Raw genomic sequence first — 15,699 nt, forward strand, 5'->3', positions numbered from 1 at the left:
CACAGAGAACATTTGAGCAAAAGACGCAGTGGGACAATTTTTGCTGTCGTAGGTTGTCATAGGTGGTGTCGTAGGTTGTTGGAGGTGCTGTCGTAGGTTGTCACCAGGTGTCATAGGTGAATTCCATTAAAACTAGTCCCTGGCAGTTGCCTAAAGAGTTGCCTAAGTGGGACAGGCCCTTAACTTGTAGAGGTTTGATTACTGCAGTGAGATATAATGTTACAACAATACAAGTAATCAATTAATTGCCATAAAAAAAAAACTGACAATGCTGTGTAGAAGGAGAACCAGATACCATTTCAGGTTTTGATCACTGACCTTTCTACATATGCTGCCTGACCTGGTGTGTGCTCAGTATTTCGCTTTTTAAAATATTTTTAATATTTCTAGTGTTTTGGAGGATTTATTTATTTATTTATTTATTTAATTGATTTTCAATAAATCACCACCATTTCCCACAGTCTTGATTCTGCATATCCAATCTAGATTCCTGTGTACATTTTAATAAATAATTTGAGAAAGTAAGATTATTCTGTGATGGTGTTAAAAATTAAAATACTGTTAAAAGTATTCAGTCTGAATTGCTTCTTTGGAGGTTCAGTATTTATTTTACTGTTCTACAAATCACTTTCATCCGGAAATAATTTTAACCTAATCATGCAAATTTTCATCTGCAAGCAACGTGAAATTAAGAAAATACATACCGTACAAAGGTCTCTGTATTGGAGTTTCTGAAACTTAGTGTCAGAATTTCCCGCACACAATTCCACATATCCAAGAACAACCTGAAACACCGTGTTATGAATTGCCTGAGTGAAGTGCATATGTAATTGATCCATTGCAGTCTGCAAAAGAGTTTTAAAAATAAGTCTTTTTTTTTTTAAAAAAGGCATACAAACCACAATCAGTGACAGCCTGATAATGAATTAACTTTTGAGGAAGTATTTTTAAATGAAAGCATCTTATTCTTAAAATGACTTTAGAAGCATGCTGATGATAGAAAATATTCTAAATTCTACACATGGTATGCAATTTACATTTTCTTAAATAAAGGAACAGTCTAATGTACAGAAACAAAGAAAACAGGAATAACCATTCAGCCCTTTGAGACTGCTCCACCATTCAATGTGATCATGGCATCCTGCTTTTCCCCCCAAATCTCTTCAGCATAAGTACTGTATTTAACTCCTTCCTCAATACGATCTCTCCTCAGTGGCATGGAATTCCACAAATTTACCAGTTTTTGAGAAGACATTTTTCTGCATTTCAGTTATAAATGGCTTACACCACACCTTTAGATTGTGAACCCGAGTTCCTGACTAGATCATCATCAGTTATGCCATCCCTACATTTAGTCTGTCCAGTCCTGTCAATATTTTTAAAAGGCTTAATGAGGACATCTCTCATTCTTTTGAATTGCATTAAGGCAATAGACATGGTCTCTCTTTGTGGACCTTCGCTGCACCTCCTCTTTAGTCCGAACAATCTACCTCAGACAAAGAGATCAAAATTGCACACAACGCTCAAATTGCTTTCAGGTGATTTATTGCAAACAATGTCCTTGTTGACACAGGGTATAAGGTCATGTGGATACAAAGTGCAGGAGTAATTCAACAGGTCAGCCAGCATCTCTGCTTGGTTAAATGTGTATTATAAGATTGCAGGGCAAAATATTCTAAGCAATATTAATCTCAATTGCTCTGTTCTAGTTGGAATGTCAAGAATGTCAAGCACTATAAACTACTTCACTGCCATTTGAATGTTTCTAAGCAAAAGGAAGACTGTAAATGATCAGGTTTACGACACAGTGAATACCTTTGTTCAACAATATACTTCCTGTTCTAGCAATAGGCACTAAAACTGTACTATACAATACTGTGTCGACATGATCAGGTGCCAGATGGAATACCTGCCACTTGCCTGCATGAGTGAAGTACCAACTCACAAGAAGCTTAGCCTCATTTAGGATAAAAGAACACCTCGGAATTGCTGGGAACCCCAAACATTCATCATCTCTAATGAGTAACACTCTGAATCCTGAAAATGCACTGCAATTACTTACACAAGCTGCTCTGACAGCACACCCCAAACCCACAACCTGTACCACCACAGAGAACAAGGGTAGGTGGCAAGAGCAACAGCACCTGTAGATCCAAGTAATATAATTTTCCTTCTGGAAATCTATCACCAGCAGTGCTGTACCTTTCTCACGACATTTGACAAACCTCTAGACAGCATTTGAATCGCCAAGACATAGTAGGCTACGGACCAAGTGCTGGTATGGAGGATCAAAATGCCTGTACGATAAGCGTCTGCTTATCATTCTCTGCTCATGGGGAACAAGGATGGGCAATAAGTGCTAGTCTGAAAAGTGATATCCAGTGGCCAAAAATATGAATGAAATTCATCTACAAAAAAAAATGCAAAAATATATGACATGATTTCCTTATTATGGAAATTATTATGGTCTGCCCCTCATTCTTATTTTGTACCTACTTGTAACCCTCCACACTGGCTAAATCAGTTCTAATAACACGTCAGAAGAAGGATCCCGACCCAAAACCTCCAAAACTGAGTTTTGGTCAAGATATCAGCATCTTCGATTCCTTGCATCTCCAGTCTTATAAATCTGTTATAATAACATAAGAAAATAGGAGAGGGAGACGATCACTCAGCCCCTCAATCCAATCTTACCATTCAATTGAATCATAACCAATCTGCTCCAGGCTTCATCTACTCTTCTGCATTAGTTCCCCGTTTCCCCTCATTCCCTGATCTTTCAAAAATGTATCTATTCTTCTCCAAATACCCCCAAAGAGCCAGCCTCCATCACCAACTCAGAACTCAGATTCACCAGGTAATCATATAACTTGATATTATTCAAGATTCTCCCACTCATGGCAACATCTCAACATCTAACCCATCGTCAATAAGATCACCCACATTCTTCTAAATTCTGAAGAATACGTAGCCAAATTCTGATAATCCTCTATCCAATCCTTTACAAGCTCTGACAGCTAGTATCAATTTAATCAGATGCAAATTTTCTTGCTCCCATTAACACGCCAGGACTCCGGTTCCCATGCTCGCTTTAAACTAACTGGGCCCCGTTTCCTGCACTCTTTTTAAAATCATCAGGTTTATTATGCTCCTGCTTAGCATCTAAAATAGGTGAGTTGGACTAGTAGAGTATTAATTGGAACAACATCCAACAGTCTGGAAAATCTACCAATCCCAGGAGTTCTACTACAGATCTAATTATTTTAACTGCTTATGATAATTCACATTCCTACACTGGGAATAGAGCTTGTGAAACTATCAATATTAAGACAATCAATAGACATGGGTTGATATAGGAAACTGACAAAAACAAAAGATCAGTCATGATCTTCTATCCTGCTTCAATTTCTTATATTGTGATCAAGGAAATTCAAGTGTTTAATGATTATAGTGAAACCTCACTTACTATCAAAATTTACTATTATTTTAAGGTGCACAAATAGTCTGGGCTAAAATTCAAATATTGCTTCAGCAAAATAAATCTGGAGAAAACTGCAGGCCCTTTTCTGAAATAGACACATGATATGTGGTGGTTAAAAAATGCCATCACACATTATTTCAGTCAACTCAATCGGCCACCGCGGGCGGTGCTGACTCTAACATCGCAGAGTCCTGGGACCCCTTGCCGGGGGTCGCCAGTGTTGAATCTCCGCCCAGCTCAGCCTGTGGACTCCAGTTAGAAGTGACCGATTCGGAAACTCCAAGCCGCTGAGTGTGTTCTTCCGTTCCGGCGCCGGAGCTCCGATCAGCCCGGCGAGAGGGCCTGACCATCGCGCAGCCATGGCGGCGACTGCGGAGGGCTCAAAGGCCCCGACCACGAGTGAACAAATAGGAAGAAGACAGAACTTTATTGCCTTGCCTCACAGTGGGAAACATTGATTCCGCTGTGTGGGGATGTTCATATTAAATTCTATTGTGTATTGTGTTCTTTTTATTCCTATGGCTGTACGGTAACTCAAATCTCACTGGTACCAATTGGTGCATGTGACAACAACTGTAATTTGAACTTGAATCATTTCATTCAACCTCGGCACCCAAACACAACTCATTAAAGGATGCCTCAATTTAAAGTTTAACCAGGTAAGTGTGAAAAATGGTTTCATGTTTAAACAAGTGGCATCGTAGGAAATTTTACAAGACATCACAAATTTCAATACATTGAATTATCTGATGCAAGGTGCTAAAAGTGAAATAAATGATACAACATATGTTGTTATATGTGAACACTGCAACATTACCTGCGTTTTTCCCAGTAGTCTATATGCAAGTTGGACTTTGGTATAATGACCAACTTCAAAGTGCTTGCAGGTTTTTGACAGTGCTACATCTAATTGTTCCTAAATTAAAAATATGTTAAATATTAAATTAAATATATTCAATAAAACAGGAAAACAATGAACAACACAGTTTATGCATAATTCAGCTTAGGTAGTTTAAAAATATTAGGTAGAAATTACATTTAAATATTCAATTGCATAGAAAATGATTTGCTAAACACTTAACATAGAAACATAGAAAATAGGTGCAGGAGGAGGCCATTCGGCCCTTCGAGCCAGCACCGCCACTCATTGTGATCATAGCTGATCGTCCCCCATCAATAACCCGTGCCTGCCTTCTCCCCATATCCCCCGACTTCACTAGCCCCTAGAGCTCTATCTAACTCTCTCTTAAATCCATCCAGTGACTTGGCCTCCACTGCCCTCTGTGGCAGGGAATTCCATAAATTCACAACTCTCTGGGTGAAAAAGTTTTTTTCTTACCTCGGTCTTAAATGACCTCCCCTTTATTCTAAGACTGTGGCCCCTGTTTCTGGACTCGCCCAACATTGGGAACATTTTTCCTGCATCTAGCTTGTCCAGTCCTTTTATAATTTTATATGTTTCTATAAGATTCCCCCTCATCCTTCTAAACTCCAGTGAATACAAGCCTAGTCTTTTTAATCTTTCCTCATATGACAGTCCTGCCATCCCAGGGATCAATCTCATGAACCTACGCTGCACAGCATCAATCACAAGGATGTCCTTCCTCAAATTAGGAGACCAAAAATGTACACAATATTCCAGATGTGGTCTCACCAGAGCCCTATACAACTGCAGATGAACCTCTTTACTCCTATACTGAAATCCTCTGGTTATGAAGGCCAACATTCCATTAGCTTTCTTCACTGCCTGCTGTACCCGTAAGCCAACTTTCAGTGACCGGTGTACAAGGACGCCCAGGTCTCGCTGCACCTCCCACTTACCTAGCCTAACCCCATTGAGATAATAATCTGCCGCCTTGTTTTTGCCGCAAAAGTGGATAACCTCACATTTATATATATTATACTGTATCTGCCACGCATCTGCCCACTCACTCAACCCGTCCAGGTCACCCTGCAACCTCCTAACATCCTCTTCACAGTTCACACTGCCACCCAGCTTTGTGTCATCCACAAACTTGCTAGTGTTGCTCCTAATTCCCTCTTCCAAATCATTAATATATATGGTAAACAGTTGCGGCCCCAACACCGAGCCTTGCGGCACTCCACTCACCACTGCCTGCCATTCTGAAAAGGACCCGTTCACTCCTACTCTTTGCTTCCGGTCTGCCAACCAATTTTCTATCCATGTCAACACCCTACCCCCAATACCATGTGCTCTAATTTTAGTCACCAGTCTCCTGTGCGGGACCTTATCAAAGGCTTTCTGAAAGCCTAGATACACTACATCCACTGGCACCCCTTCATCCATTTTACTTGTCACATCCTCAAAAAATTCCAGAAGATTAGTCAAGCATGATTTCCTTTTCATAAATCCATGTTGACTTGGACTAATCCTTTTACTGCTATCCAAATACCCTATTATTACCTCTTTAATAATTGACTCCAGCATCTTTCCCACCACCGAAGTCAGGCTAACGTCTGTAATTCCCCGTTGTCTCTCTCGCTCCTTTCTTGAAAAGTGGGATAATATTAGCTATCCTCCAATCCACAGGAACTGATCCTGAATCTATTGAACATTGGAAAATGATCACCAATGCGTCCACTATTTCTAGAGCTACCTCCCTGAGGACCCTGGGATGCAGACCATCAGGCCCAGGGGATTTATCATCCTTCAGTCCCATTAGCCTACCCAATACTATATCTCGTCTAATAAAAACTTGTACTAAGGTTTTGCCGTTTCCCAAATGTGATTGAAGAACTGGACAGAAACAATAATGCTCGAGTAAAAATCTTTGCAACTAAAACTCCAGTCAGTGAATAACAGCATTAAATGTTTAAGGATAGAGGTTAACTATGCAATTTAATCATATATTTTTCAAGATCCATCGTCAACAGTTTGTTTTGAAAATATGAAACTAATGTGCACACAGGTAACTACTTCAACTTAAAGGGAATACGTAGTGCGTATGTGGGCCCATCACAATTGTGTTGTTCTAACAACACAAGATAAAAGTAATTAGATTATAAAATGAATGGGGCAAAACAAAGTTATAACTTCTGGGAAAATCACAACACAATCTCTTAGTCTGATAAAGGGATATAAAACAGGACTCTCAACCAATCATTTTGAGGAAACTTTCTCCTAAACCTACATTGATATTTTATCGAGAAGCAAACAAACATGACAATTCTGAGGGTTACATGGAAAAGGAGAACCTTTATTTGGTACTACAATAGAGAAAGGAAGCACTTAACCTGTTCTCTGACAATGACATTGTACATTGCCAGATTTCAAGAAAGTGACCGTCTCAACTAGTTTTGTAAATGAGCAAAAACTATAACACAGGAGCCCAGTTTATTGACAAAACTTAAACATTTAACTTGTCAACAACTAACTTTATGCTTGTATTTCTATATTCTGTCATTTAATAAGCTCCAACAAAACAGCATACTTAATATCATTACCTCAATTTGTTCCAATGTATCTTGTAATTTTGAATTCAGTTCACTTTAAGAAAACAAACAATAGTTGGCATTCATAGAATAATTAGTACATGAAAAGCTATCAATAAGACAAAACATTCTGATCGTCGTCAGCCCTTAAATCTGAGATTTATGAAAGATTGTGACAAGTTTAAATTCCATAACTGCCAGGCAGTGCGGACAGATAGATCAATCCAATTGAAACACTGATTTGATATCAGTGATGCCTTTCTGGAACTGAACTCAATAGTCAATGCTCTTCTTTCACCTCGCTCAGACAATATTGTATTAAGATGCAGAAAAGATCCTTACGAGTACTATTAAGAGGAATCATCTGGTACTTTGAAGATTAGTTGTTGGTTTAGATTTTCTGGCTGTGCTACAAATCTCTTTCCAGAGCAGTTTTAAGTTGCACAAATCTACAGGACATAGGTAAGGCAGGATACATTCCCGACTTCACAGTTTCTACATTGCAAATATTTGCCTTGGAGTAAAGAGTGACTGGGATACTAAGCTGAGATCATGCAAGCATAGCAAGCTACTGAAAGATGGAAGACAAGAAAGAACGAACAGTTCTTAATAGTCAGCCATATCATGTTATGTTCAAAGAGTAGTTTTCTCCACACAAACCTCTGCAAAAAATTGTCAGGAATTGAATTACACCCATGTTTGGGATTCTAAATGGGTGTTGTGTTTAATTCCAATAGCTAACCTACAGAACTGCAAAATATAAAATGCAATAAAATTTACTTTAAAAAAAATAAAAAAATTAGGATGAATTGCACCCTTTCCTCTTTGTTAAAACATGGCGCGCATGTTCAAGAATCAATAAGCAGAACTTGCAGATCAATCAAAAGCAAACCTGTACCTTCGAAATACACTCTCCATGGCAGCTACTGTCCTAGAGTCATACGGCATGGAAACAGGCCCTTCGGCCAAACTTGACCACACCGACCAACACTTGCCATCTGCACTAGTTCCACTTGCCTGCATTTAGTCCAAATCCCTCTAAACCTACCCTATCCACGTACCTGCTAAAGTTTCTTAAATGTTGCAATAGTACCTGCCACCAACTACTTCCTTTGGCAGCTCGTTCCATACACCCACCACTCTGTACAAAAAATGTTACCCCTCAGGTTCCTATTAATCTTTCACCCCCTCACCTTTAATCTATGTCCTCTGGTTCTTGATGTCCTTAATCTAGGCAAGAGTCTGTGCGTTTACCCAATATATTCCTCTCATGATTTTGTACACTTCTATAAGATCACTCCTCCTGCACTCCAATGAATAGAATCCTAGCCTACTCAACCTCTCCCTGTAGCTCAGGGCCTCGAGTCATGGGAACATCCAAAATTCACCACAATACTCTAAATGTGGCCTCATCAACTTCTTATATAACTGCATTGTGACCTCCCAACTTCCGATTTTCCTACTAGATTATAGTTGGAAAATCGAGATCCAGAGGACATTGGTTTAAGGTAAGAGGGGAAAGATTTAATAGGAACCTGAAGGAGAGGGTGGTGGGTGTATGGAATGAGCTGCAGAGTACGTAGTTGAGACAGGTATTATAACAACATTCAAATGACATTTACCCATTTCTGTGCCATACGCTACCATTTGAAAACAAAGGGCAATGAGCTGTCCATAGATCGCATTAATGATATTTGTTGTGCCTTTGCCCGATTTATCACTTTTATGTGGTCCTGCTCTGGATTCACCAGTTTGAAGCCCCCCAGGTGCTTGTAATCAATGTACATCATAGTTGGCATAGAAAACAAGAACCTTAAATGACCGTAGAACATGTAATTGAGATGCTGCCTGAATATCAATCAATAGCTACTTTAATTGTTCACTAGGACACCCTCTCCAAATCCCCACTGTCCATCAAGCACCTATTTATATGAATGCTACACTGATCCTATTTTTTATTCTCCCTACATTCCCATCGACTGCCCCCGATTTTCTCACACAATTTACGATGGCCAATTTATTGGTGTTTTCTGGTGTTTTACAATTTCGCCCCCATAATAATGACATGCAAGTGGGATTTTAGCTTTGCATCAATGTCATTTAGGATATGGGTACAAAAAGGAAAGTACGGTGCCGGGTGCACAACCTTTTATCCGAAAGCCTTGGGACCAGACACTTGTTGGATTTCGGACATTTTCGGATTTCCGAATGGAAGATTTTTAGCGTAGATTAGGTAGGTAGCGCGGGCGGCTTGAAAAGTCTGGAGCGACTGCCTCCTCCCCGGAGACCGGGGAATCATTGTAAATCATTGCATAAATGTTAGTCAGTTAGTTTGGAGGAATTTTATGTGGTGGTGGTGGGGTGGGTGGGTGAAGGGGTAAACTTTAATTCTTAGTCCCCTACCTGATCGGCGACTCCCAACATCGCGGAGCTGGGGGCTCCGTCCGGCCGCGGGCGGCGCCGGTTGTAGCTCCGACCCCGGCAACTCGACCCCTGGCTGCGAGGCGCTTCAAATCCAGCGCCGCCCGCAGCCCCAGCTCCGCGAACATTGGGAGAAGGCGGCCTCAGCGCCCTGGAGCTTACCGCACAGCGACCCGGTAAGGCATTGCCCGCTTCCCGCTGGTATCCCAGCGCTGCGACGCCGCCGACTCCCAACATTTGCGGAGCTGGGGGCGTTCGGTCGCGGGCGGCGCTGGATTTGGAGCGCCTCGCAGCCAGGGGTAGAGTTGACGGGGTCGGAGCTACAACCGGCGCCGCCCGCAGCCCCAGCTGGGAGTTGGCGGCCACAGCGCTGCGGAGCTTACTGGCACGGCGACCCGGTAAGGCATTGACCGCTCCCCGTCTCTCCGACCAGGTAGGGGACTAAGAATTAAAGTTTACCCCTTCAACCCCCCCCTCCCCACATAAAAGTCCTCCAAACTAACTGACTAACATTTAAGCAATGATTTACAGATGTTGAAGTGTCTCCCCGGTCTCCGGGGAGGAGGCAGCCGCGACAGTAGTACAGGCCTGGGTTGACCGTGGGTCGTTTCGGGTCAAGTTTGGCGCCAAACGCGAGCTTTGGTGTGCAGACGACATCCTGGAAAAAATGGCCGGTTTTCGGAGTTTTTCGGTTTCCGGAACACCGGATAAAAGGTTGTGCACCTGTAGCTGCAACCACCCATGTTTCAGTGAATGTAATTTACTTGCAATAGATGAAAGTACACCACTTGAAAGTTCAAAAGATTGAACTTAAATAATGGATTAGATAATTTAAATGGAAGGATAAGTCATGCCTGGAACTTTTGAAACAGATGCATCACAGAATTAAATGTTATATGCATGTAGAGGCCAAAAAAAAACCAGTAAAGGTAGTTGGTACAGAGATTATTATAGATGATGGAGACACTGAATTTTAAAGAAGTACTCAGGTTGGAACACAGGCAGATACTCATTTCGAAGAAAAACTGCGAACTAAGTGGACAAAAAGGGATAATACGACATGTTTGAACGTATATGCTGTCGCAAAAGGGAGATCAACAGTAACAAAAAAACTTGCATTACAAATTATCAGTAATCACATGACATTTTTGAAATGATTCAATGTCAGTCATATTGCTTCTGGAACTGCAATTAAAAACAGATGTGTGCCTGTGTAAATACTCTGATCAGTGACTTGCACACCTTGCAATTAGTGATTTTGCTCCATATTTTAAGAGATAATCATTTAATATAAGATACCATGTCACAAAAAGTATGTGAGTTTCAGCCCAATTAATTACGTAATAATCATTCATGCTTTAATGCAGATTCAAACTCATCTACCAATGTTTTGGGTTGGAAATTTCCGCACTGTAAACAATGACCTCATTATTCCACTCAACTTTCAGAGATTAAAAAAAAATCATCTCACTGTGGCAATGGAATAATCTCCCTGCTGCTTTCCTTCTTCACTTATTCCTTCTCTTTCACTTTTTCTTTATTGGTTTTTCACCCACGCAAAATATAAATTAAAACAAAAAAAATAAAATAATAAATAAATAAATAAATTAAAAGAAAATTAAAATAAAAACTTTCAGAGTTCTGACAATTCCATGAACAAAATACTGCAGATGCCGAAAATGTTAAACCAAATAAGATGCTGGAAATCCTCAACATTCAGAAAGAAAAACAAAGTGAATGTTAGATGAAAGGCTGCCACCTTGTGACATTTATCCTGTTTCTCCTTCCATAGATACTAGATGCCACCTAACCAGCAAAGAAATTCCAGCACTTTCTTTTTACTGGATTCCATAAATTCTGTGTTGACTTGCAGTTAGACTCAGATAACATTAAGATTGGGATAACAAGTAGCTGGTGAAATTTAGAAATTTGCAAGTGGATCCAGAGCCAAATTCTCCAAATATTGAGCAAATATTGCTGTCAACTGTTGAGCAAATATTCTCTCTCATTATTCCTGTCTAAAATTGAAAACTGAGCAAATGGTGAATTAAAAAAAGATAGACACCAAAGAGAAAAAAAGGTCAGAGACTGCAGTGAGTGATACGCACAATAGATAAATAATAGAAGATCAATAATGACCCCTTCCATTATTGATCTATTGTGTGTATCACATGTTGCATTCTGACCTCATCTTCTGTAAAAGTACTATCAAGTAATATCATAATCTGGTCTCATTTTTTGGTTCTGCCTTAACTACTCTATACTAACAACTGTGGTCCAAGAACAACAAAGGGATGGTTATATGTCAATGTCCTTAACGTCAAGGCTTTATTTGATCAAGTGTGGTATCAAGACTACCATAGTTTGTTATATGCAACTCTATTTATCACTCAAGAAGAAATTAAGTTTAGGAGCACACAGAAGGGAGATTTCATCTGAAGGTTTGAGTGGAGAAACTATGATTGTTCTGCTTGGAGCAAAAAAGATGAGATAAGATTCAATGTACATGCACAAGTCATAAATAGATATGCTGTCTCAAACATGGCAAATGATTCAAGGAGCGCGGGAGAATCATGCAGGAAATGGAACAAACATAAGGAACAGAATGAGGAATATACTTTTTAAATGAGAATTGAAGCTGATGAACCAGATGCCAATTTTCCACGAAGGCTGAATGGCATGCAGAAGTTTTCTTTTATTAAATAAATGGATTGCTAGAGAACCTCATGTAGAAAGCATGTGGATCAGTTAGAATCATATATTTTAACATTTAAAACATCAAGCCTGTTGTGTATTTGGATGCTTGGAACAGATTTTAATAAGGCTCGGACACGGGAGTAATCTAACAAGCTTCTTTATTCCAGGACGCCACCTTCAGTCTCCCCGCACATGCGTACTTGCACAAGACATCACATATACTAATTACATAGGCTAATTATATCACATACCCAACACTCCTGCCCCTTTAACTTGGAGGCAGGTAACACCATTTCTATTACATACACCGCACTCCTCCCCTTAAGTCAATTTCACCTGTACGGTATATGCTCTTTCCCTACATATCATTGTTTAATACACTGTTGCACAATGGTATTATTACTTAAACCAAATATATTACCCCTTGCTTTATGTGTTATCATTTTCTGGTTCATGTATTTGATTGGTTTTCCTCTTTGTAGGTGGGATCTGACCCATGGCTGCAAGTTTTCGTTTTCTAGCAGCTTCCTCTGCTGTTCAATTTCCATTCTCTGCTTATTTATCTGCTCTTGTTGTTTGATGAGATTCTGCAATGCATAACCATTTGTCCATTGCTCAGTGAAGCAGGCTCCATGCTGAACTATAGTGAAGTGTCCTAATTGCAATCGGTCCTGCATACTTTTGTCTTGACCGACAAGCCTCTCTTCTTTAGAATTTTCTATTAGCAGCTTTCTACTCATTGTCACACATTTATTTAACTTTTCTTTGTGTCGTTTAAGCCTTTTCTGTTGTTCCTCTATTTGTCTTCTTAAGTGACCTTTCTGGTTCTTCATCAAGAAGTAGGATCGATATTGTCTTTGCAATACAACACTGGCTTTGATTTGTGCTCTGTTTAGTTTTCTTGCTTCATAAGCAAGGTAGTGAGACTGCACTACAATTGTTGTATTATTCAGTTTGAGGAAGTCTTTCCTATACCAACTCCTATGGAGTACTGACTGCACTTTTATAGTAGCTCTCTTTTGCTTAACCTATTGCCTAACCACCATACTCTTGTAGGCAGCCTGAATGGTAATAGTTGCATCCCTCATTGACTGACATTGCACAAACTGGGAATGCCCTATTTTGCATGCTTTGTACCATCTCTGGATTGAAATGACTGCTTGTCACATAGCTCTGTAGCGTACCCTTAATCGGTAACCACGGTATGCAGCTTGCGGAGTGACGACAGCCGCCATTTGCATCAAGAAATGCTTTCTTGTAATGCACATCCTTATGAATGACTTAATATGGCGTGCTGCCTTGATTTTCGCAACCAATACTCTGGCTTTGATCCCGCGGTATAAGGCCTAAATACAAACCACTGCTTTTCTCAAACTATTATAATGTCTCACGTACATTTCTTATCTGGCATTCTCTGTATCGTTGCTGGCAGACCAGCGTAGTTTCTTGAAATACTGACGCTGTTTATGCATTTGATAATAAGTCTGTATGACCTTGGCAGATTTGTGCATGCACTGCAATTGCTTTCGAACAAGCCTTCCTCGGTAGGCAGCCTGAAGCAGCACAACGCTGCTGCGTACCTTCATGTAAGTCTTGCGATCACTTTCCATTTGAAGGTGTGCCCTATAATGGGTTTGTACTATTATAGCTGCCAATCTCATTGCCTTGTATTGACGATATACTCTGTGCATTCTAAATGCTGCTTGTATTACCGTTGCTGCCTTCTGTTTGTTCCGGATCTCTCTCCGTACCTTCATACCCCTGAATGCAGCTTTAATTGTTAGGGTTGCCCTTTGGATGGCAATTTCCCTTTTCCTTTGACATTTTTCCAGTGCCTTTTCCCTTTGGCCTTTTGCACTTGACCTTCGTCACTTGGCACTTGACTTTTGTCCTTTGAGGGACTCCCTGCCCTCTTTAGTTCAGGCTCCTTGCTTCTGGATGCCCTTGGAGGTTTTGGCAAGAAATGAGCCATTAATGCCTCCTTACACTCTAACTGGGGCAACTTTTCTACCATTTGAAAAGCCATGCTACCTGATGCTATTCAGGTGCCCTATATTCTGTTCTCTCACTGTGTTTTCTGCCCTGGACTTAATCCTTTTACATTCTAAGAGATTGTCCAGCTCACTGACTATTACTAATTATTATAATAATAGATTTATACTATTAACCAACATTTCATGTTAATAGGCAACTAGAACATTTTAAACATATTCCTTCTATGCATACAGATTTACTATTCATAACAGTGATCAATCAATGCATTACATCCAAACAGTCCTGCTTTTACTGTGAAGGAATAGTGAACAATGCATTACATTCAAAGAGGGCTTTTATTGTGAAGGATTTCACCGGTCCAGCTTTTATTGTGACGGATTCCACCGCTCCAGCTTGTCGGCCTGTGAACTGGTGCCTCCTCGACCTCTCGAGCCGTCCCCACCGGTACCTTTGCTGATGGCCCCCCCCGGGCCTCACCGTTACTTCCACACCCCGCCGGCCACTCCAGACCTCGGATGCTGCTGCTGGCTCAGCCGTTGCTGTTGCCTCCGCTGGCTCGCTGCCAAGTCGACTCCCGCTGCTCTGCTGACTTGCCTGCCCGCTGGCTCCACAGCCCTCCTGGCTGCTATTGGACCCGCTGCTCGGCTCGTCGCTGGCTCATGTGGACACCCTGCGGAAGGCGAGTCGCTGCTAGTTTCTGCTACTGGTCCCCGCTGCTCCAAGCGTCGGGTCTGTGGCCCGGCGTTGGGGGCTGGCTATGCCCTGTGTCCCGCTTCTCTCGTACGGACCTTCCTCTCTCGTGGTCGGCTTTCTCCACTCTCGCCCGTCTCCCACGACCGGCTTTCTCCACTCTCGGCCGTCTCCCGCAACCGGACTTTCTCAGCTTTCTCCCCCGACCGGGCTGACTCTGCTCTCGAAGTGCTTGAGTGTTGTGTCCTGCTTCTCTCACGCGGACCCACTCTTCACTCGGGGCCGGACTTCATTTCACGTCCGGGCTTTCCCCGCTCTCGGCCGTTCCTTGCGACCGAGCTTTCTCAGCTTCTCGGTTTCTCTCCGCTTCGCTCGCGGGCCTGGTCCGCTTTTCCGCTTACGGTCGGGCTGACTTTGCTCCCGACCGGGCTTTCTCTGCTTTCTCCCCCCACCGGGCTGACTGTTCCCAGCCGGGCTGAAGACTCGGCTTCTGTCGGTGGCTTCTCTGGACCTGTCCGTGGCCTACACGGTACGAGGCCCTCACCCGACGCCTGTGGCTGCTCCTGGGGCTGGCCGTGGGCTACACGGTCCTCTTTCGTCGGTGGCTTTTCTGGACCGGTCCGTGGCCTACACGGTACTAGATCCCCACCCGACATCTGTGGCTGCTTGTCTTCCCTGCGCTCTTCCCTGAGCTATTGCTTCCTGTTCCTACCTTTTGTTTTTCTTTTTGGCGCCAGTTCAAAACCATTTGGCGGCAAATCTTTTTACTTGGTACTGTTCCACTTTGTTTCCCAATACCACCTTTATTTTTAACTTGTTTTCGTTTTTCTTGGCAGTCCTTGTTCTTATCTTCTTCGTTCTTTTATCCTCATCGCCAATTGTTGTGTATTTGGATGCTTGGAACAGACTTTAATAAGGCTCGGTCACGGGAGTAATCTAACAAGCTTCTTTATTCCAGGACG

General features: G+C 41.7%; 1 protein-coding gene across 2 annotated transcripts in view; it reads right to left on the reverse strand.

Annotated features, from left to right (window-relative positions):
* The window catches only part of vps50 (VPS50 EARP/GARPII complex subunit), a 118,228-nt gene that overhangs the window by 70,193 nt on the left and 32,336 nt on the right, over positions 1–15,699 (reverse strand). For both annotated transcript variants that reach the window (XM_055662741.1, XM_055662751.1), the window contains 3 exons: positions 6,947–6,989; positions 4,299–4,397; positions 705–845 (listed from right to left, as the gene is read on the reverse strand). In XM_055662741.1, the coding sequence (XP_055518716.1) occupies positions 705–845; positions 4,299–4,397; positions 6,947–6,989 (283 nt within the window). The remainder of the gene's footprint in view (positions 1–704; positions 846–4,298; positions 4,398–6,946; positions 6,990–15,699) is intronic.

This window comes from Leucoraja erinacea, chromosome 2 (assembly GCF_028641065.1).
Source record: "Leucoraja erinacea ecotype New England chromosome 2, Leri_hhj_1, whole genome shotgun sequence".
In the NCBI taxonomy this organism is placed as follows: Eukaryota; Metazoa; Chordata; class Chondrichthyes; order Rajiformes; family Rajidae; genus Leucoraja; species Leucoraja erinaceus.